At 40.6% G+C, this 23,920-nt stretch overlaps 1 protein-coding gene across 3 annotated transcripts; it reads left to right on the top strand.

The window, feature by feature from the left end:
* The first annotated feature begins 5,100 nt into the window (after positions 1–5,100).
* TCEAL8 (transcription elongation factor A like 8) lies at positions 5,101–7,092 on the top strand. Of its 3 annotated transcripts, none has more exons than XM_025431618.3 (3): positions 5,102–5,256; positions 5,663–5,735; positions 6,350–7,092. In XM_025431618.3, exon 3 carries the CDS (start codon positions 6,385–6,387, stop codon positions 6,736–6,738), a length of 354 nt encoding a protein of 117 aa, XP_025287403.1. In that variant the 5' UTR covers positions 5,102–5,256; positions 5,663–5,735; positions 6,350–6,384; the 3' UTR covers positions 6,739–7,092. The 3 variants fall into 3 exon arrangements, with proteins under 3 accessions (XP_025287405.1, XP_025287403.1, XP_025287404.1); XM_025431619.3 differs by having other exon boundaries at positions 5,110–5,256; positions 5,624–5,735; XM_025431620.2 differs by lacking the exon at positions 5,663–5,735 and having other exon boundaries at positions 5,101–5,256.
* Positions 7,093–23,920: the final 16,828 nt, after the last annotated feature.

Genomic DNA, 23,920 nt, shown 5'->3' with positions numbered 1-23,920 from the left:
AAGGCAGAATCAAGAGGCCAGCATAGACTTTCTTCTCATTATAAATTTAATTTTTTAAAGATTTTATTTATTTATTTTTGAGAGACAGAGTGGGAAAGAGAGAGAGAGCCTGAGGGCACAACTGATGAAGGGGAGAGGCAGGAAAGGAAGGAGCAGACTCCTGGCTGAGCAGGAACCTCCACCTCCATCCCAGGACCCTGGGATCTTGAGGGGAGCCAGAGCAGAAGGCAGATGCTTAACTGACTGAGCCACCCAGGCGCCCCTAAATTTAAATTTTAAAAGCACTCAGCCTACAGCAAGTGCACTCACTCCCCAACAACTCATCTTCTGCCACAGGAAAAAGTTGCCTGGCCCAAGCTGTAGTACAGTTGAAGTGTGCCTCCCCTGAACCTCTCAAGAGGTTCTACATAGATGCAGATCTTAAGGTTTAACTAAACAAAGCAATCTAGAGAATCTAGCTGAGGTGGATCTTGAGCATTCTCTAACATATTAAGTCTAAACAGACCAACTCAGGGATTCCTCTTACTGTGGCCAACATGGATACCATTGGGGACATTTAAAATGGCAGTGGTTATGACCTACGATTTCAGGTTCACAGCAATTCATAATAAGCATTATGCCCTGATAAATAGAAACTCTTCACCACAAAAATCCACAATATATGTAACATTTAGCTGTGAGTTCAGGACGTGGGCAGAATTAACTGGAAGAGATGAAGAGTATCATTGAAGTTGTGCTTCAGGGATGCCTGGGTGACTCAGTCAGTTAAGCCGCTGCCTACGGTTGGGATTGTGATCTCAGGGTCCTAAAAGCAAGCCCCCACATTTGGCTCCTGGCTCAGTGGGGAGTCTACTTCTCCCTCTCACTCTGCTGCTCCCTATGCTTGTGTTCTCTCACTCTCTCTCAAATAATAAATAAAATCTTTTTTAAAAAAGAAAAGGAAGTTGTGCTTCAAATTAGGTTCATTTGCTTGGATGTGGCAAATCGCTATTTTTTTTTTTTCAAATCGCTATTCTGAATAGTTTGTGAAACTTTTGAAATTTATCCATCCCAAATTTCCAAATGTCAGGGAACATAGTAGGGAGGGATGGTAGAAGGGTTTACTTTCTGAAACAGATACAGACTAATTGGAAATCAGGTTTTCTGTGCTCCACTTATCAGAACATGAATGGACTACCCTCTGTAGAACAAAGACCTATTGTGTTGTGTTTACTTTGCTCTGAAAGGGGAAATCCTCTTAGAAGATGGCCACTTGAGTCCACACAATGCAGCTAAACCTTTGGATCTGGAGGAGATTTTGCCATGCTGGGAATGATATTTTCAAGCCTTACAGACTATGCTAGAGAACTAAAAGGAGGGGAATAGCTGTCTCAAGCTCTACTGTGGGACGAGCTTTGAAACAGCACTGAGGGGGGCACTTGACGGGATGAGCACTGGGTGGTATTCTGTATGTTGGCAAATTGAACACCAATAAAAAATAAATTTATTATTAATAAAACATTCTTAAAAAAAAAAGAAACAGCAATGAAGAAATATGCAGTAGGAGTTGCTGAATATAGAGCCTCAGAACAAAACACCATGGAAGTGACTTCTAAAGGGATTATAGAAAACAATATTCTGGATATCACAGTCTTGTACAAGAACTCCTGGCTGCTAAAATGCTTCCTTCTGTCTTCTCTCCTCTTGACACCTGAAGGACTTTGGGCTTTGGAGCTATCCCTAGTGTCCTCTTGGCACATGAAGACAGGGCATTGATTGGGTCAGAAGCTCAGGGCATCTACTTCCTAGATTTCATGTCTTTATTGTTAAAATTAATATGTGCACCTTTTCCATTTCTTTTTAAAAATAGATTTAATATAATGCTATTATCTTCAAAAATCTACTTATATTTAAAAGCTACTGTGATTAACTTAATTTCAAAGGTAGCTCAGTGTTATATTGATGCACTGAAATTGCTCAGGGACAACAATAAATGTAAAGGCCTGTATAATCTGGCTGTCAGGTGTGCACCAGTGAGGTGACTGATGTCTCTCTTGTGAGTATTTAGGAAAACAAGGTCAATATTCTCTATTGATAGCTCCATAAAAATGGTATTAAAGTTGCTCTGACTACACATAAGCAGAATAAGCAGAAGAGGGGACAATGAAACTTCAGCTTTAATTTTTTTGCAGACAGAAAGAAGGCTCATCTGTGAGCCTGCAAACAGCTCCTTCTGAAACTCAGATTTCTGGGAGATGCACCATTAAAAATTACAAGAGCCACTAAAGCAACATGTGAGCTGGAGCCTGACTCCCCATATTTTCAGCCCACCTCTGACCATCTGCCTGGTTAGATATATCCTTCCCCTAAACTAACAGGAAAGGGCAAAGGTACAAGGCAACCTTTCCTAAGGCCCATATGAGGGGTGCAGACTCTTGTGCAGCATGAATAGGAAAAGGGAGAGATCACCTCCAGTTGGGGTGGCTTTAGAGGCTGGTTGATGAAGTCTGGGCCCCTAAGAATGAGCAGGACCAGGATCTAGGAGGAAGTGGAGGGCAATTACAAGGAAAAAATGGCCCATGAGGACAAAGAGAGGAGAAAGCATACTTGGGAAACAGTGAGTGAGAGTTCCTTTTGATGTAGTATATGACAAGGCTGGGAACATGCATCCTCATGCTCAATTCAGATCAATGCTTAACGTCAGGATGAGTAAAATAGGATTTACTTCTCTGATGGTGGGGTTGCCTTCAAGAAGGAAAATAAGAATAAGGAAGAGTAAAGTTTAATTTGATGGTAACGTGCAAGGTAAATTAGAGAGGGAGAGAAAGTCACCAAAGGCAGATAAGTCAGAGGGGGGTTCTTGTAACAGTCAGGCATGAGGCAGTAAGGACCTAAACCTGTACACAAATGTGTATAGCAGCTCTTTTCATAATCACTCAAAAGTAGAAACAACTTACATTCCTTTGGGTAAATGGACAAATAAACTGGAGCATCCATATAACAGAATAATTACTACTCAGCAAAAAGAAAAGAATGAGCTTGCTACATGAAACAGCTTAAATGACTTTCCAGGGCATCACACTGAGTGAAAGAAGCCTATCTCTAAAAGTGATATATCGTAGATTTCTTTTTTTTTATTTTTTATATTTTTTTAATTTTTTTAAATTTTTATTTATTTATGATAGTCACACAGAGAGAGAGAGAGAGGCAGAGACACAGGCAGAGGGAGAAGCAGGCTCCATGCACCGGGAGCCCGACGTGGGACTCGATCCCGGGTCTCCAGGATCGCGCCCTGGGCCAAAGGCAGGCGCCAAACCACTGCGCCACCCAGGGATCCCTCGTAGATTTCTTTTATTTAATATTCTGAAAAAGACAAAACTATAGGAATTGGGAATAGATCAGTGGTAGCTATAGTTCAGAGAAGGGGGTAAATTATGACTACAACGGGGTAGGTAGCATAAAGGAGGGTTTTTTGGGGGTGGTGATTGAACTGCATCCTGATTGTGGTGGTGATTACACAAATTATACATTTGTTAAACTTCACAGAACTGTACACACAGAAAGTGGCTAATTTTGCTATATGATAGTAATTTTTAAAAATCAGAGTTGTCTCCCATTATATGTAACATCTGAAAGAATGAATTGAAACATTTTGTGGTAGTTCAGGATTATATCTTTACAGTTCACCAGCTATATTTACATTAAAAACTCTCTCTTGAATAATAGATAAATGTATCTCAACTGTGGGATAAATTCTGCATGCTTAAGTATAAATTATAAAACATTAAGACAGCAAAAACATTTATTTTTTGAACCTTTCCTTTTCCATGGCAGGCTTTGTTGTTGGCTGCTGCATCCCCCTGTGACAATCCTAGACAAAAGATCCCTTACTTCCTCCTTCTCATACTCTCCAGCTGGCTCCACTGGCCAGAATGTCATTTCTGGCAACAACACACTTCCAAGTACCAGTGGATTATGGGTTGTTGGAATATCAGTTTCCTTTTTTAACTATTTTTTTTTACAGCAATGATGTTTGCTCTGCTTCTGATCATAACAATTATGCATGTTGATAGTTCTCTTTTTTAATGGAACAAAATGAATGATACCAGAATATCTCAAGAATGCCATGAATGAATAAAAATTCTACCTGCTAATAAAACCTCACACCTGAGATACAGGGTACTCTCTCCTTTCTGAGTGTTTGTGAGCGTATGAAAGCTATTTTCCAACATATTTATTTGAATTCCAAAATAAAGTTCACTCTGAAGAAAGCAGGCATTTCTGGGGACACTTCTGATTAACAAGGCATCAGATCCTAAGGGACCTAAGAGGTCTGTCTAAAACCTATTTGAAACCCGAGTGGAAGCCATTCAGCAGTCATCAATGAAAAGGTCAGACATTTAACATTTGGTAACTTGAGTTCAGCCAGAGAGAGAAAAAGTAGTGGATTACTTATATAAGATTGCTAACAAGAGAAAAACGGGCTTCTTTCCAGAGATTAATCTGGGAGTCAGTTTTTTTTAAGGTGCTCTTTTAATAAGATTAAATTTTTTTTTCTAACACATCAATATGTTGTGAGGACTGTCATTTCATTTGTAGCCATTAGGAAACTTTGTTCCAAAGTCTTAAAAATTGATAAAACTATTTTGTCCTCCATATTGTGTCAAATATTGATTATATGGCATCTCTTTCTAAAACATTATTGTAAAACTTCATGATCATTTAATATTATGCTTAACGCATCAAAAAATTCAAGAGAACTACTAAAAAAAATTCCACTCACTCCTGCATTCTTTCCTAGCTGCCTCTACCCCCACTCCTCTCCCCACCTACCACCTTCGACCATTTTAATGCTAGATGGGACTCCTGTGGAAATGGTGGACTGTAGGTCTTGGGGGAGGAGGGAAGATGGGCGAATTTGAAGCAGAGGGAGAGAGAAAGAGATAATTCCCCAAAGAAGGAGAAATGGTCGATTAACCCCTAAGGGGTGGTCCTCCCAGGCGATCCAAGAAAGCCTAATAGCAACTGCAGGGAGAAGATAACAATTCTATTGTCTCTGATTGGCAAATACGAAAAAAGATTGACAGTATCAAGTGGAGGGAATGCAGGGGGCGGGCTGCAGTGTTAAATGGGAGGGGTAACTGAAGACTGGAGCTCATTGATGACGCGATCTTCACGTGACCAGGAGTCGACGTGTGCAGAAGTCCTTATAGTCCAGGGCCTGTTTCCCAGTAGCAGCTCCGTATTACTGGAGGAAAGTGCCCCGGATCCTTTCAGGTCAGTATAAAAGCGGACGCTGCCTTGGGCACCGCGGGGTCTATGAGCCGGAGAGCAGAAGCCAGACGGGGTCGCCACTGTTGTCCCAACATTACAGCCCGCCATGCTCCCTCCATTTTTGTGCAGGAAATTCGGACCTGTTTGGTGGGGGCGGGGGTGGGGGTGGAAAGGGAGAAGGGCGGCCAACTGAGAGTCCCTAGAGAGACGTTGAAAAAATTAGGGAAATAACTTGCGTTTCCCACTCCCTGCTTGCAGGGAACCGGTGGGCACCGGGGAGGGGTGGGGTTGCCTTGAAAGAAGGAGAGGATGAGGACGTGGGACTTTAGATGAACAAGGCCTAGAATCCTGAAAGGGACCGGTGATTCAGGTACTGGCCTGCTCAGCAAGCGCTCCTGTCGGTCTGCAGGACTCTTGGTCTTTTGGGCGCGACACAAATCGAGTGAGGGAAGGAGGCAGGAAAATCCCCTGGATCCCTGCAGGTCAGTGTAAGGGTGCAATTGCCTCAGGTCCCTTCGGGTACGGGGTGGGGGTGTGAGTGTGAGTGCGTGCATGACACCGAAGCACATCTTGGGGTCGCCACAGCCTCTCCCCATCCAGATTAAGCGCTGGAGGCCTTTGCAGAGCCTGCAGCGGAAATGGGGCGGGGGCAGGGGAGGCTGGAGAGAAGTGGAAGGGGGAGGGGAGGTCAGAGACTGCACCAGCCGATCTCAGGTGAGTGGCGGGAGACTGGGACCGCTTGGGAAAGCCCGAGAGGGCGGGAATATTGGAGACCGGCGTCTGACGAGGGGGTTAATTGCTTCCGCGCTGCTCGCGTTTCTGGGCTAGGAGAGGCCTGTAAGCAGGGCCTGCTGGGAAATGGTGGGCTGGAGCCAGAGGAGGAAAGATGGAGCTGGAGCGAGAGGGGGAGGGAAGGGAGGTGGAGGAAGGGGTGGAGTCAGGGGAGTTCTGAGTCTGAGGACCTAGCCTTCTCTAGTTGGAAAACTTTTGACAATTAGGGACCTGAATGAGCCGGGGCCTGTCGCTATGGGAACCTATACTGTGGCTTTTGGTCTGTTTGTCTGGCATCTAGTTGTTTGGTTTCCTTGTTTTCTAGGATTATTCAAAAGAAATACCAGAAAAATATTCAACATGCAAAAGTCTTGTGAAGAAAATGAAGGAAAACCACAGAACATGCCAAAGACCGAGGCAGACCGCCCTTCAGAAGATGTACCACAGGAGGGAGAAGGAAATCCTCAACCTTCTGAAGAAGGTGTAAGCCAGGAAGCAGAAGGAAATCTTAGAGGAGGGCTGATTCAACCTGGCCCAGGGTTTAAAGAGGACACTCCTGTGAGGCATTTGGACCCTGAAGAAATGATAAGAGGAGTAGATGAGTTGGAAAGGCTTAGGGAAGAGATAAGAAGAGTAAGAAACAAGTTTGTGATGATGCATTGGAAGCAAAGACATTCACGTAGCCGTCCTTATCCTGTGTGCTTTAGGCCTTGAATTCTTTTTTGTCTGATATTAAAATCTGGCCCCTGCTTTCTTTCTGTTAGCGTTTTCTGATGTATCTCTGACCTTTGTTTTACCTTTAATCATCTGGTGGAATTTTGTTTTAGGTAGCTTCCTTGTTACCACCATCTCACTGGATTTTGTATTTTGACCCATTCCAGAGGTCTGTTTTTCAATTGGAAAGTTTAACATATTTGCATGGAAATATATTCATTCTATATTGTAAAGTAAAACAGAACAGGTTACAGAGCAGTATATTTAGTACCAGTTCACATGTAGGATTAAATCCCAAATTTGTGTGCGTGTGTGTGTATACATACATACATATATCAAAAATTTGACTGCTTATTTCTGTGTGGCGTGAGCTTTTTTCTTTTTGCTTATATGTATTTTTTTCATGAACACATGTCACACACACACAAAAAAAAATTTATAATTAAGAGTTAAATAATTTGCAACCAGCTTATAAGGGCAATGGGGGCACCTAAACTCTTGATGGAAGAACTATTAAAAAAAAAAAAGTAAACCTCAAGTTACCTCTGGATCTCTTAGCCAGAGGAATAAAACTGCTAGTTATTACAGATATACTTAAGACTCCGTCCTTTTCGAGGGGAAATCATTTGCCTCACAGGGCTGCTGTGAGGAAGAAATGAGGTGACTGAGCTGTGGCTTGGTGGACTCTTGTTCCCGCCTGTGCATACAGAACCCCAACCCACTACAGAACATCAGTTATCTGAGGGAGGGCCCTGACACTTACCTGTGCTCAGGGGCAAGTCCATTAGTATGCAGGGCAGTGGGGACTTCCATGGCAGTCCTCTGCTGTTGAGCCCCACCCTCCTCCCCTGGGTTTTGCCATGCCTGCTGGGCACTGCTACCTCTTCTGCTGGGTCCTTTGCTGTCTGCTGGCCCTCACTGCTCCTGGCATACTGGAGTCCTTGGGTGTCAAAACCCACTCCTAGAGTCCCCAGTGGGTTGAACCCCCACTCTGTCTTCCAAAGCCTCTGCTTTATAGTGACTCTTAAACAGGTGAGATTGCTCTAGGATTGCTTGGGCCACAGTGCCTTGCAGGGTTCTTAGCAAACAGTCCCTTCTGTTTTCAATTCCAGGACCCCTCCTCTAAATCAGAGTCAGACACGATGAGGCCATTTTGGGAGTTGGACCAAGGTACAAGTTTGAATTTAAACAATGTAGTCAGAGTTGCCTCGGGTCTAAGGACTAAGGTTTTGTCCTCTTCTGAGATGATCTCTCCCTAAAGGCTCCTGGAAGGCCTGACTTGCTGGTTCACAGGACTTTGAATATGGATAAGTCGCACACAGCAATATAGGAAACAGATCTAAGGAAATAGTCCCTTCACCCTACCCCAACTCCAGTTGAAACATGAAAAAGACTAGTGAAGGCACTACTAGTAATCTAAATGTACTAGTAGAAAGGCTATCAGGTAAACGTTAGGAATTGTATTTCCCCTACAGAACAAAAATGTCTTTTCTCCTAATAGTCCCACATACTTGTGTTTAACTGAGGCCTCATGTTTCAATATTTAGTTGGTTTCTTGATTTAATTATTACTAAGGAGCTGGTGTTATCCACATTCTGCTATTGACTCCCACAAGTTTGTTTCTCTAGTATTCTGGCAAGCAATTCCAAAAAGAAAGTGCATGAAATAGATTGTACTCCAAATGTTTCATCAAAGTCCTGCATAATCACCTGCATTAGAACCACCTTGGGAAGCATCTTTAATACTGATTTCTGGGGCTTACCTTAGGACTCACAGGAGGTGGGTTGTAGAAGTAACAGCATGCTCCACTAGGTGATTATGATACACATCGAAGCATGAGGGTGACTGGTAAATACAGTATTTTCCATTATTACAAATATGAGCTTTAATTAGAAGACAATATTGGTGAATGTTTATTGAAATTCAGAAAGTAGGGGCGTATAAGAGTGCTTGCCTTTAATTATGAAAGACTGACAAATTTATACATAAAATTTAAAAGATTTCCTTTAATAAATAATACATAAAGCCAAGGGAAGGAATGTAATCTTAGATATACTCTCCTTCACTGAACACCATGTTTGGCCATACATTCACTCCTTACAATATGAGTAAGATATATTCAAGATCTCTTTTTTTGTGATCAGCACACAAAATGGTGAGCCAGTCCTACACCCTTTGGCTTTGTTTTAATTTTTTCTTTGTGTGATGTCATTTTGGGGGAAATTCATGTCTCCAGACCATTCTTAAAGGTTGCAATAGCCTGATGGATGCCAGTTGGTCTGGACTCTGGTTGCAGTGAGATGAACTTCAGGGGCTAACTGTACCAGTTTTACAAGACAGGATAAATCCATTCTCCTGGTGCTCAGAGGGGGTGGTGTTCAGGTAGGATGTGGAAGGGTTCACCCAAGTCACATTCCTCCTCAGCGTGGATCTAACTATGATTTCTCTGCTTCAGCCTGCAGCCAGGCATAGACTCTCCCAAGCTGATGACAGGGCTGTCTTCGACATACTTGGAGGACAGTTACTGTCTTTCCTTTCCTTCTCCCTTTCTCTTTTGGGGAACTTTTTATGAGGGAAGATATAAAGCCCCAAAGATTCCTAACTGGAAACATTGGTCATGACAGTCTTTGGCTAAGCAATTGTCTTAGCCAAAAGACAAAAGACTTGGAGATAAAGCAGAAGAGGTTGCCTCTCAAGTCCAATGAAGTAGCCCCCAAAGCAATTGAAGGGAAATGGGGACAGATCTCAGACAAGACCTCCCTCATCACTCTCCCACCTACCTTGCTTAGACTCCCAGAAGGGCCTCTTGTGTCTGGGCGTGTTGGTGTGGTTCTGCAATAACTTTAGCTCTGTGTATGCCTGGTGCGGTACTTCTGATGTCTGTATGAGCCCAGGCTCAGGGATATAGGAAACCCCAGGTAAAGGAAGCATGCAAAAGCATATGGTCCTACAGTTCAGGAGAAATGGGATGTCACCTTCTGTTTGAACAACACCCTTGCACTGCAGACCCAGCCCCTAACTTGGGGCCAGGGCAGTCAAGCTGTGAATTGGTATGAAGATGCTTTTAAAGGCATTGATGTTGGAGGAAGCAATTGTGATCCTTTATCTTTAGGTTTCTCATCTGAGGAATTATTACCACTCTTTTTTTAAAGATTTTATTTATTTATTCATGAGAGACACACAGAGAGCGAGGCAGAGACACAGGCAGAGGGAGAAGCAGGCTCCATGCAGAAGCCTGATGTGGGACTCGATCCAGGGACTCCAGGATCATGCCTTGGACCGAAGGCAGGCGCTAAACCGCTGAGCCACCCAGGGATCCCCTTATTACCACTTTTTTTTTTTGATATCCTAAAAGACTGGTTGGGCAATAAGGTGAAGATAAAATTCAAATTCTTGGGTTTAGGAAGGCAGAGTGGTTAAGGGTATGGCCTTAGAACCATAATAACTTGGGTTTCAATCTGGGCTCTTCCCCTTATAGCATGCAACATTGCATAAATCACTTATCTTTTTTTCTTGGAGGACACCTACTATCTTTGAAACTGAGCCATTTATGGGCTCCCTGGAAATAGAACTCTTAGATCAAAGAGAAAATGTCCTCTCCACCATTATCATTGCTCTTATCATCATCATAATTATCACCACCATCATCATCATCAAAGGATGGTATTGAGTGAATATTCAATGGATTCCTGTTGGGCATAGGCCACATACTGTAAAGATTCCTAAGGATCAGTAGGCAAGTCCTGGGAACCCATCATCTGAAAGAGTGAAGCCAATATAATGTGAAAGCAATATGGCTGGAATTGGATTCTCTGCTTATAAGAAGTATGAGCCCAGATTCATTCATCTCTAAAATAAGTGTAACCCTACATAAACCCTTAAGACCATTGTTGGAAGTAAATGCAGAAGACTATATAAAATTCCTGGCATGCAAAAGACCCTCAGAAAATGTTAGATCTTTGATCATCATTATCAACAGTGCCATCATCATCATCATCATTCATCATTATCATCATCAGGTTATGCTGAGATAATACTCAAATATGAAAGTTACTCAAATATGCTTCCTTGATTCCATATCACCCTTCCAAAGGAAAAGTCTATTCTCATTTCTTTCATTCAACCTTATCCCTTGCATAAGCAAATGGTACATAAACTAAATGGAATAACTGTCATTCATTTGAAATTCTAAAATAATTCTTTTTTCAAAGATTTATTTATATATTTGAGACACAGAGAGCACGAGTGGGGTGAGAAGCAGACCCCCCGGAGCTCATTGTGGGACTCCAGGATCATGACCTGATCCAAAGGCAGACACTTAACTGACTGTGCCACCTAGGCACTCCAGAAATAATTGAATTCTATATACATTTACAGCATTTATGCACTCTGGTCCCTTTTGTGTATTGTAAGATGAGAAACAAATTCCTTCTAAATTTCCAATTTATTTAGTTATCTGCCTGAAAATTTAAAATCATGAAGAAAATCTTACTTTCATGAATTACAAAATATGATGTAGAAACATCTCATTGACATGGAAAGCCATTTCTGATCATCATACTGTTTCATGAGAAAGCCAGCTGCAACACACACACACACACACACACACACACACACGGTAAAGAGAAATATCAAACAATTTGAAGTGAATATTTCTGTTTTTTTAAATTTGTATTTATTTATGATAGTCACAGAGAGAGAGAGGTGCAGAGACACAAGCAGAGGGAGAAGCAGGCTCCATGCACCGGGAGCCGATGTGGGATTCGATCCCGGGTCTACCAGGATCACGCCCTGGGCCAAAGGCAGGCGCCAAACCGCTGCGCCACCCAGGGATCCCTGAAGTGAATATTTCTAAATGGTATTATTATGGGAAATTTATAAATTCATCTTTATTCTTCTCTGTATATCCAGTTTTAACTTTTTAATGAACATGTTGAGTTTTTCCATAAAGATTTTATTTATTTGAGAGTGAGAGTGAGAAAGAGAACATGAGTGGAGGGAAGGGGGAGGAGATACCAACTCCCCACTGAGCAGGGAGCCCAACACAAGTCTCCATCCCAGGACCCTGGGATCATGACCTGAGCTGAAGGCAGAAACTTAACTGACTGAGCCACCCAGGTGCTCCGTGTAGTGTTTGTATAATTCATACATAAAGGTGAAAGTATTATAATACCATTTCTCCTATCTCTTTAGCTGAGATAGGGCCTGTTGGCTATTCCAGTTCCTTGTTTGCTTTCTGTTCCATCTTACTTCTGAGAAGAACCTGGTGTAAGTGTCAGACCTCTGAGGGTACTAGCTGAGGAGTTTCCCGGCTCTATGCTACCTGGGTGCCACTCTACCTTGTGAGAAATGGTGTGCTTCTATCTTTGTTTGTGTGTGTGTGTGTGTGTGTGTGTGTGTGTGTGTTTCTGTCTTTGGTCACAAGGTGGCATTTTATAACTACTTTCTAAATATTCTCCTACAAAGTGATATTATTATTTCAAAAATAAAATAGCAATAAACATAATTTTTAAAGGACATTACGAAACTCATTCCTAATTCTGCTATTAAGAATACACAAGTGGGATCCCTGGGTGGCGCAGCGGTTTGGCGCCGGCCTTTGGCCCAGGGCGCGGTCCTGGAGACCCGGGATCGAATCCCACATCGGGCTTCCGGTGCATGGAGCCTGCTTCTCCCTTTGCCTGTGTCTCTGCCCCCCCCCCCGTGACTATCATAAATAAATAAAAATTAAAAAAAAAAAAGAATACACAAGTATACGGACACCTGGGTGGCTCAGTGGTTGAGCCGCTGCTTTTGGCTCAGGGCATGATCCTGGGGTCTTGGGATTGAGTCCTGCATCAGGCTCCCCACAGGAAGATTGCTTCTCCCTCTGCCTATGTCTCTGCCTCTCTCTGTGTGTGTCTCTCATGAATAAATAAATAGAATCTTAAAAAATACACAAGTATAGTATTTTTCTATAATAAATACTGGCAGGATATATACCCTCAGTTGTATTTACCAGAGCTCCCAAATTTACATTTCACTTATCTACTCATTCAACAAATATTCACTGGATGCTTACTGTGTATAAGACTGTGCTAGCCAAAATCAGTTTATCCACCCCAAGCTTTTCTCCTGAGACTCTATATTCAACTCTCTGATGATACTGGCCACATGTGCTAAGATAAATGTTATCCAACTACATGGATGTAATCCTGCTAAGACCCATACTCATCACTTAACCAGTTTATCCCTTAATCCTGGAGGCTCACCATGTAAAGTGGAGGCAGTATGAAAAAACTAGATTGATTTATTTTTATTTTTTTAAAAGATTTTATTTATTTAGTCATTAGAGACACAGAGAGAGAGGCAGAGACATAGGCAGAGGGAGAAGCAGACCCCCCTGGGGAGCCCAATGTAGGAATTGATCCTGGAACTGGGATCACGCCCTGAGCCGAAGGCACAAGCTCAACCGCTGAGCCACCAAGGTGTCCCTAGATTTAGAGTCAGAAAACCTTTTGTTAAAATAGGCATTTTCTTAAATTTCAGAACACTTGTAATTGATCAAAAGGATTCTTAGAAACCTAGGAAGTGGATTAATAATATAAGGTTTCAGATACAAGGCATATCTGTACATCTAGGGTTGAAAGTCAAAGTAAAGTCTACATTACACATTTGACAGCCACTGATGTAGATTTCCAAGGTCTGCTTCTTTCCCCCCTACCTACCTCCCCCTGTTGTTTATTGAGCTCCTGCGGAAGTGCACTGGCCCTTGGCTAGGCCTTGAGACAAAGCAGTGAACAAAAGAAAATTCTTGCCTTTATGATGCATCTATTCTGATTTATACTCTTTAAAAAAAAAGTGAGGTAAAATTTACATACAGTGAAATGCACAGACTTTAAGTATATACAATTTCCATTGCTCCAAAAAGGTTTCCATCACTCCAAAAAGTTTCCTGTCCTTTTTCATAGTGTGAATATACAATTTGTTTATCCTAATTATTATCCAAAATAACCAAATGTTTTAGACATTTGAGTTGTTTGCATTTTTTTGGTCTATTATAATTATAGTTGCTATAAAGATGTATAATTTTTTTGTGTGTATGTGTTCTTATTTCTCTTGGGTAAGTATCTAGGAGTAGAGTTGGCTGGGGCAAAGAAAAGGCAACTGCTTGATTTTATGTGAAATTGCCAACAATTTTTCAAATTGGTTGTAACATTTTGTTCTCATACAATGTGTGAGAATTTCAGTTGCTCCACATTCTCATCAAAATGTCAATGCCATGAAAGAAAGAAGGCAAGAGAACTATTCTAGATTAGAAGAGATTAAAAGACAGCAACTAAATACAATGCTTGAATAAGGATAGTAGATAAGAAAATAGTATTACATCAATGTTAAATTTCCTGAATACAATCATTGTATTGTGCTTATTTAGGAGACTGTCTTTATTGTTAGGAGATAAAATGCTTAAGTTTTATGATGTTTATGATTAACTTTAAAATAGTTCAGCAATGAAAAAGAAAATAAATATATAGCACGAGAGAGAAGGCAGTTGGCAAAATGTTGATTGGTGAATCTAATCTAGGTGAAGGGATTAAGAGTATATAGGCATTCACTTCATTATATTTGAAATACTTTGCAGGTTTGAACTTTTCAAAATAAAAATTTAGTGGTAGTGGAGTGGGGGAAGCCATAGTTCAGCCCTCCAGAAAAAAAGAGGTAGCTAAATGAGAATCTAGAATCAAGATTGACAAATTTCTTTGTTGGCAAACATGAGATGATGGATTATGCAAACCAGTTTAGAGGAACACAATGACAGCGACGACTAGCTGAACTTTACTTCTGGTAATAGTTTAAGAAATCATTCCGTAGGCTGACTTGTGGGGACAGACATGTCATCAAGACTTTTTTTTTGTAAAAAAAAAAAAAATAGCAATATTTACACAGCATGGATATGATCAGATTCTTGTGTGAGGAAGAGAGGAGCTTGACAACATCTAAGTATCCAATAAAAGTGGACTGGAAATAACCTTAGGGAGTGAAGACAAAAAAAATATGGTTTAATAAGAAAAACTGAAGGTATTGCTTCAGATCTTGATGTGGAAAGACTATGTGAACTGCTTTGCCAGCAGGGAAAGTATCAAAAAAAGAGAGTCACAGAGACGAAGTTTGGTCCTGTCTTCAATCACCATGTAGTGCAGGATGAAAACAGTGGTCCAGAGCAAGTGTTCAGAGTGAGGAAAGAAATATAACAATGGTAGGAATGGAGTAACAGGGAGTGTAAGGATGCAGCAAGGATGGAAGTGAAGCAAAAGAATCCAAAATAAGAGTAATGTAATTTGTAATTACACAAGAGCCAAAGATGAAACTGAATTCAGACTAGAAATATATCAGGACTATAGTATAGTGGTATACATAAAGTTGCCCTCCAAGAGCCACATTTTATACCAATCTTCTAAACACTCCACAAATGGAGTTCATCTCCAATAACAGCTGATGTGAAAATATATAAACATATTCTCTATTTGTCAGGTTCTTTTTGTCTTTGAGAATTCTGTAAAAAGTAGAATGAGGATTTCCCTAAGTTACACTGACTTCAAAGAGCTGTTTTAAGGATTACTGAATGTGATGCAGACATCTTTCTATATGAGATTCGGGAATCATCTTCTTATGAGATAAGGACAATACTTCTCTGGGAGACCAGAAACGAGGCTGTTGCAGTAGTTTAAGAGACATATAAACACTAGATCTTGGTAATTGTTTGGATATGGACACTAAGAAAGAAAGTCTGGTTTAGGGAACTGGTTGAATCCTGGTGTTTTTATTTTATCTTATTTTATTTTAGTCGAGTATAGTTAACATATGGTATTATATTAGTTTCAGGTGTACAACATGGTGATTCAAAAATTCCATACATCACCCAGTGCTCATCACAAGTGCACTTCTTAATCTGCATTACCTATTTTACCCATCTCCCCACCCACTTCCCCTCTAGTAACATCAGTTTGTTCTCTCTATCTAAAAATTTGTCTCTTGGTTTGTTTCTCTCTCTCTCTTTTTTCTTTGCTCATTTTTGTTTGTTTCTTTCTTAAAATTCACATATAAGTGAGATCATATGGTATTTGTCTTTCTTTGACTTATTTTGCTTAGCATTATGCTTTCTAGCTCCTTCTATGTCATTGTAAATGGCAAAATTTCATTCTTTTTCATGGCTGAATAGTATTCATATATATAAATTTATGTATATCACTCCTTTATCCATTCATCTATTGACAGACACTTGGACTGCTTCTATAATTTGGCTATTATAAATAATGCTGCTATAAGCACAGGGGTGCATGTATCCCTTTGAATTAGTGTTTTTGTAATTTTTGGGTAAATACCCAGTAGTGCAATTACTGGATTGTAGGGTAGTTCTATTTTTAACTATTTGAGGAAACTCCACACTGTTTTCCACAGTGGCTGCATAAGTTTGCATTCCCACTGACAGTGCACAGGAGTCCTTTTTCTCCACATCCTTGCCAAAACATGTTGTTTCTTGTATTGTTGATTTTAGTCATTCTGACAGGTGTGAGGTGATATCTCATTATAGTTTTGATTTGCATTCCACTGATGATGAGTGATGTTAAGTATCTTTTCATGTCTATTAACCATCTGGATATCTTTTTTGGAATAATGTCTGTTCATGTCTTCTGCCATTTTTCAACTGGGTTACTTGTTTTTTGGTATTGAGTTGTATAAGTTCTTTATAGATTTTGGATAATGACCTTTTATCAGATACACTATTTGCAAATATCTTCACCCACTCAGTAGTTTGCCATTTAGTTTTGTTAATTGTTTATTTTGCTGTGCAGAAACTTTTTATTTTGATGTAATACCAATAGTTCATTTTTGCTTTTATTTCTCTTGCCTCAGGAGACCTATTTAGAAAAATGTTGCTATGGCTGATGTAAGAGAAATTGCTGCCTGTGCTATTAGGATTTTTTTTTTTTTCAGGTCTTACATTTAGGTTTTAAATACACTTTGAACTTATTTTTGTGTATGGTATATAAGAAAGTTTTCCAGTTTCCTTCTCTTGCATGTTGCTGTCCAGTTTTCTCAACATCATTTGTTGAGGAGACTTTTTTCCATTGAACCTTCATTCCTGCTCTGTCAAAGATTAATTGACCATATAATTGTGGATTTTTTTATCGTATTCTATTGATATATGTGTCTATTTTTGTGCCAGTATCATACTGTTTTGATTCTTACAGCCTTGTAATATAAGCCAAAGTCTGAAGTTATGATACCCCAGCTTTGCATTTCTTTTTCAGAATTTCTTTGATTATTCAGGGTCTTTTGTGATTCCATACAAATTTTAGGATCATTTGTTCTAGTTCTGTGAAAAATACTATTGATATTTTGATAGGGATTGCATTAAATGCATAGATTGCTTTGGATAGTATAGACATAAAACAATATTTTTTCTTCCAATCCATGAGTGTGGAAAGTCTTTCCATTTCTTCATTAATTTAGATAAAGGTCCAAGAGAGAGATTTTGGGTGTGGAGAAAGAAGAACTGAAAGAGAAGGCTTTTAGTTCAAGGTAGAGCATTTAGGTGGCGAAGTACAAAAGTAAGTTGGATAAAATAACAAAAGAGCTCCAAAGACAGACAAATGGTAGAGACACAGATTTGGGAGTCAATGTTTATATGACGGTGTAAGTCTAAACATTGTGCTAGGCTGAATATTGTTCCCCAAAGATATCAAGGTCTTAAATCCCTGGAACAGGTAAATTTTATCTTACATGGTAAAAGGGATTTTGCTGATATGATTAAGTTAAAGATCTTGAGATGAGGAGATTATCCTGGATTGTGTAAGTGGCTCATAAATGTAATTGCATGTGTCCTATAAGAAGGAGGGAGATTTGATGTTCAGAGGATGAAAAGGCAATGTGATAATGGAAGCAGAAATTATAGTGGTGCAACCACAAGCCAAAGAATGTTGGTAGCCAACAGAAGCTGGGAAAGGAAAGGAATGGATTCTCTCCTGAATCCTTCAGAAGGAATCAGACCTCACAACACCTTAAGTTTAGCCTTGTAGAATTCAAAATTTGGAGTTATGGCCTCCAGAATTGTAAGAGAATACATTTCTGTTATTTTAAGCCACTAAGTTTGTGGTAATTTGTTACAGCGGCAATAGGAAACTAAACACTAAAACCTTTTCATTTAGGGAATAAAAAAGCTCTGTGAAAGAACTCTGAAGGATACCAATATTTCAGGGGGCTTATAGCTTATTGGCTCTGAGTACAAGTGGTGGTGTCAAATGGATCTGGATTCAAATCCATCTCTACACTTAGTTGCAGTGTGCCTTTGGGCAAGCTATTTAAACTATATACCTAAGTATCTCTATCTGTAAAATTGGGACATTAACAGAGTATCCGTCAAAGAACAGCTGTGAGGATTAAAGGCAAATATCTAATTAATGCCCCTGGTACATAGTAAGTACTTCATAAATGGTAGTTTTGGAGATACATGTGTTTAAGCATGATTTACAGCTATTAATGTTCAATTAATAAACGTTTTTAATGTGGAGATGAGTCAACACTACTATCTTTTTGGAAGAGGTATATTGGATTATTCAGCTCAGTTCAGCAATGTATGAGAGCATGTGGAAGTCTGGTGACACAGCCTGCACTGTTAAAAAATGCATCCATTTGGGCTGCTGTATGTGTATGTGTGTGTTGCATATTTATTTTTAGGAACAAACAAGTCAATATGCAACTTGTTGAGGATATGAGATGGCAGCAAAATCTTTTTCTACTTTAGGAAATCTTTTTTTTTTTAAAGATCTTATATATTTATTCATGAGAGACACACAGAGAAAGGCAGAGACATAGGCAGAGGGAGAAGCAGGCTCCCTTTGGGGAGCCTAATGTGGGACTCAATCCCAGGACCCCAGGATCACAATCTGAGCCAAAGGCAGATGCTTAACCACTGAGCCACACAGGCATCCCTTTTTCTACTTTAATAGTTAATTTCTATTAAGCTCTCTCTCCTTCCTGGTCCCCTTAAAAAATTTCAGGTATCGTTTCTTTCTAAAGTCTTTTTTTAAGTAGGCTCCATGCCCAACATGGGGCTCAAACTCATGACCTTGAGTTCAAGAGTCACATGCTATACCAACTGAGCCTGCCAAGCATCCTATCTTTCTAAAGTTTCCAAACTAAAATTTAAAACAACCAATGACCAATAAATGAAAAAAAAGTAATGCTAAAGCTGAATCTGGCCTAGTGGAATGTTGAAGATCTTAAAAAAAACCACAGACAAAATTTTTCTCTACCCAAATGAAAATAGCTTTACTCTCTTAATGATTAAGCAGTTATGCAGAAAAATATTGAGAATTAGCAAAAACCAGACTTTAGATTCCTGTCACCTTGTATGACAAAAGCAAGGTGGGCACTGGTGACTGAGAGAGAAGGCAGAGGAGAGTGGAAGGTAGCAGGAGAGGCAGGTAACCAAGGGGTAGAAGAGAGAAAAGCAGAAAATCCAAGGCCCAAGTAGAGTAGGGATAGAAAGTGGAGGGAGAAGTTCACTAGCAACCAAAGAACAAATTCCAACCTAAGGCAGTAAAGCCACTTGTAGCCCCTTGGATTAGCATGGACAGGAATGAATGATAGGGCAGTTTATTATGAGGCTCCATGAACAGATGGGCAGAGAGGGGGCCTTTGTGAGTGTACGTTGGCAGGACTACAGTAGAGTTTCCTGCTCCACTCCTGCCAGATGAGAGGTGGGGTGGAGGGCCAGGAGTGAGTTGGCATGAGGGGTGAGCCCTCCAATGATGCATGACCAGGAGGTAAGGCAAGCATAAGTCCCTCTTGTCCAGGTCTTTTTTCCTACAACATCCTCTTTTTCACTGAGGAGGGCTGACATCTGGTGCAGGACAGGACAGGGAGGATCACACTTCCCCAGAACAAAGCAAGTCTGTGTGGGCAACTGGAAGAGGAACTGTGTTGGTGGTTGTGGTATAAAGGGGTGTGTGTGAAAGGGAAGGAGGGTAAAGACTGAAGCTGCTTTGGGCTTGTGTGCTCTATGCCTCTTCAACCTTCTGGAATAAAAATGATGAGCCTGGGGATAGAAGGAAGGGCTGGAGAAGGATCAGGGAGGGGACAAATAGACCTAGGGATCATTTGGAAATACTTTGCTTCTTTTACAACCTGCCTACAGGGACGCAGTAGATAAACATGGAGATAAGCCTCAAGATGAAGAGGGAGGAGATAAAACAAATGGTAATGTAGAACACATGCAGTGAATGGAATGGAGACTAAGAAATCATTGAAATAAGTTCCCTATTCCAATATGGTGGGTATTGCGTGGTTGGGGATGAGGGTGAGGCAGGCCAGGAAGGAGGACTTTTAAGACTTGAGGAGATGGGGTGGCTAATCTTGAAAGAGACTTTTATGTAGTGTACTGGTCTGTCCACCAAGCACTTCAGTACCACACACTGTCATCTGTCTGCAGGTCTAAATATCCATCAGGCACGTCTTAGTCCCAGAAGGGGAACAGGAAGAGGAACTGCTTGGAATTTGGGCAGGTTGGTATGACACCGTGATCCCACCTGGAGCCCTAGGGTAAGGGGTGAAAGAGTGGATATGGTTCAGGCAAGAATATGACTAGGACACAGCCACACTGCTCCCACTTACCTCTCATTCAGTCAAGGGAAAGGACCATAGAAAGGACTAAATGGGAAATTGTTGAGAGAGAATGAGGGAATACATATTGGCCTTTCAAGAGTGGGAGAAGGGCAAGAACCTGGAAAGAGGAGTGAATTAGAGTAAGGGTGAGACCTTTGCATCCATTTTCTTGATCCAAGAAGGCAGATAGGTGCTGGAATGATCAACACACATTCAGCATTTCCTCCCTAATAGTAATTTAATTCAAAGGGAAAAGGGAAAAACAAATCTGGGCATGGAAAATACCTACCAGGCAAATGAAGAAAGGGTTGAGTATATATTTACCTGAGAAAGTGAAGGGCAGGGAGATAGAGGGAATAATAGCCAGGAGCAAGCACCCTATAGACATATGCCAATAATGATGAAGGGACAGGAGGAGGAGGGGGAGGAGATGAGATAGAAAGGTGTCCGGAGGAGATAAAAAGATCAATAAATTTAGAATAATGCACTGGAAGAAAGGCAGTCCAGGAAACACCCTTATCCCATTTAATGCTTTTTATATTCAATTATCTTTTTTTCTTATGTTTTAGAACCCAACTTTTATTTTGGTTGCATTTTCTACATATAACTTTGCTCATCTTATTTTTAACCTTTCAATGGTACTGGTTTTATTTTGTTTATTTTTTTAAGATTTTGAAAAAAAATTATTTATTCATGAGGGACACAGAGAGAAGGCAGAGACATAGGCAGAGGGAGGAGCAGGCTCCTCACAGGGAGCTTGATGTGGGACTCGATCCCAGAACTCCGGGATCACGCCCTGAGCCAAAGGCAGACGCTCAATCGCTGAGCCAGGTATCCCATAGGATGCTAAATTTCTTTTTTTTTTAAGATTTATATTTATTTATTCATGAAAGACAGAGAGAGAGGCAGAGACACAGGCAGAGGGAGAAGCAGGCTCCATGCAAGGAGCCTGATGTGGGACTCGATCCCAGGTCTCCAGGATCACGCCCCAGGCTGAAGGCAGCGCTAAACCACTGAGCCACCCGGGGATCCCGGATGCTAAATTTCAAGGGACATTTGAGTCCCTTAGCTAGAAGTATCAACTAGGCTATTATTGTAGATATATTAATTTAATAATGAGTCCTTTATGTGCTATATGGGGAAAATGTTTCACAGGATTGCTGAGTAGATCAAGTGAAGTAATGTGTGAAATGAGCTGTTGTGGGGGATGCCTGGGTGGCTCAGTGATTGAGTGTCTGCCTTTGGCTCAGGTCGTGATCCCAGAGTCCTGGGATGAAGTCCTACATCAGGCTCCCCACAGGGAGCCTGCTTCTCCCTATGCATATGTCTCTGCCTTTCTCTCTGTGTCTCTCATGAGTAAATAAATAAAATATTAAAAAAATAAATGAGCTACTGTGTTTGGCTACCTCCTTCACCCCACCTACATGTAGGACCTCAGATTTCTTCAGATATCCTTCAGTTATTGATGGAGGTACTATCCAAAGTTTATAACATCCATGCTGAGAAACAAGACCAGACAGCAAAGGTGGTTGCCCATTCTTTTGTTCCTCTGCTACTATCCCACCCACCATGGGCCTTACCCTTGAAACTGCCATGTTCTGCTTCGCACTGCTACAGGCGTTTTGGAGTCTTCAAGATAGTACAAATCTTACTGATTTATCTGGAGTCCCTGGTAGACCAAAGTCCTTCTATATCCTTAAATAAATGTAGAGGATATACTTCTTTCCACTTCAATATTACATTTACCCAGATAGGTACTGCCCCAGTGTTGCTTGGGCACTGATGCAATACATACACACAAAAAGCCATTTTAACTTACAGGCAACTCTTTTCTGTGGTAAATGTATTGGGGGCTATAAGGGCCTAAGAAAGGAGATAAATGTGTAGCAAGAGATATTGTACTACAGTGAAGATTGTTCCTTACCGTTCACTGTGACATACAAAGCCCTATTTGCCTGTTTCCTTTAAGTTGTGATCATTACATATTTTCATATTAGGGCCACTCTTCCAGGTGTTAAAAGAAAACCACAGGCCCCAAATAGAGTCAATTATGCTAGGCCAAGTCACCAAACTGGGGCTTAATACCTAACCTGATTACAGGTTCAACCTCCCTCAGAAATGTAGTCTTAACTAGGCAGTCAGGAATTTTCTGGTCAGCAGCAAAGAGGTAATTGTCACATGGGCCTCTCCATCCCCCAAAGAAAGATGATGTAATCCACTTAATAAGACCCTCTGGTGTTCCGCCTAAAGGAAGGTGATGTTGCCTAAAAACAATTTTCTTTTGCTAATAACTTCCTTGTCCCACCCTTATGTTTAATAAAGCCTGTTATACCTGCAAATTTACTAGGTTGAATTTTGTTTTTTAATACGGGTCAGGAAACTTACCTAAATGTATTAATTATAGGGTGGCATAGGATTCAGGTTCAAGCTAAAACATTATACTCCTTACTCTATCCCACACAATCTATATCCCACAGATCAATCAATAAAGCTAAGTATTGTGTAAAGCATCATTATTTCCCCCATATATTATGCCCAGTTAAAACAAACACATCTTTTTTTTTATCCGGGTCTGCTAAGTACCTACTGTCTAATAAGGTACATTATAACTAGATATGTTACACATATTAAGCAAACATACCATCATGGCAGGAATATACCATTCTCTACCTTGAGATCTCTTATTTTTTAAATTAAAAAACAGTTTTTAAAGATTTTATTTATCTGATAGTGAGCAAGACAGCACAAGCATGGGGAGCAGCAGAGAGGGAGAAGCCACTCTCTGCTGAGCAGGAAGTCTAATGCAGGGCTCAATCCCAGGACCCTGGGATCATGACCTGAGCCAAAGGCAAATGCTTAACCAACTGAGCTACCCAGGTGCACCTTGTGATCAGTTTTTAAAAATACTCTTTCCTTTGATATTTGCTCCTATTCTTGCTATGGAACTGAATGCTTACTGTAATTTAACTACTACTATTGTGTAATAGTGGAGTACTGCAAGCTCTTCCACCCTTTCATACTGCTTTGTGGACCAGTGATAAATGCACTTGGAAAATTCCTTTTTACAAAAACATGTGAAAATGTAGTACCTTTTGTATTTGTTAGCTGTTCCATACTACCATTTTATTGGTTCTCGGGGCTGTCCTGGCTGAGTTCTTAAGAGCCAGGTGCTTCATATTTGTAACCTCCAATCTCTTTTTTCTATTTTGGGATCCATTATGACCCCCATGCTTAGACCAGTGGTTCCCAAACCTTATTGCACTCATAGTCAACTGGCAGACTTGGAAACACAGATGGTTGGGCCCCGCCCCCAGAGTTTTTATTTGCTTGGGCTGGAGTGGGGCCTGAGAATCTGCAATTCTACCAAGTTCTTAGGTGATGCTGCTAGTCCAACAGCCACACTTTAAGAACTACTGGCCTTAAATAGTAATTGGTAAACACTCAATAAATTTGTTGAATAAATGAATGAAATAAATGAATATTAACAATAACCATTTGAAATGTATCAGAATTGCCTTTTAAAAATAGGGCACTG

The sequence above is a fragment of the Canis lupus genome, chromosome X (genome assembly GCF_003254725.2).
Source record: "Canis lupus dingo isolate Sandy chromosome X, ASM325472v2, whole genome shotgun sequence".
NCBI classification, from domain to species: Eukaryota; Metazoa; Chordata; class Mammalia; order Carnivora; family Canidae; genus Canis; species Canis lupus.
The sequence above is the reverse complement of the archived record's forward strand: the minus strand, read 5'-3'. Positions and strand labels throughout refer to the sequence as shown.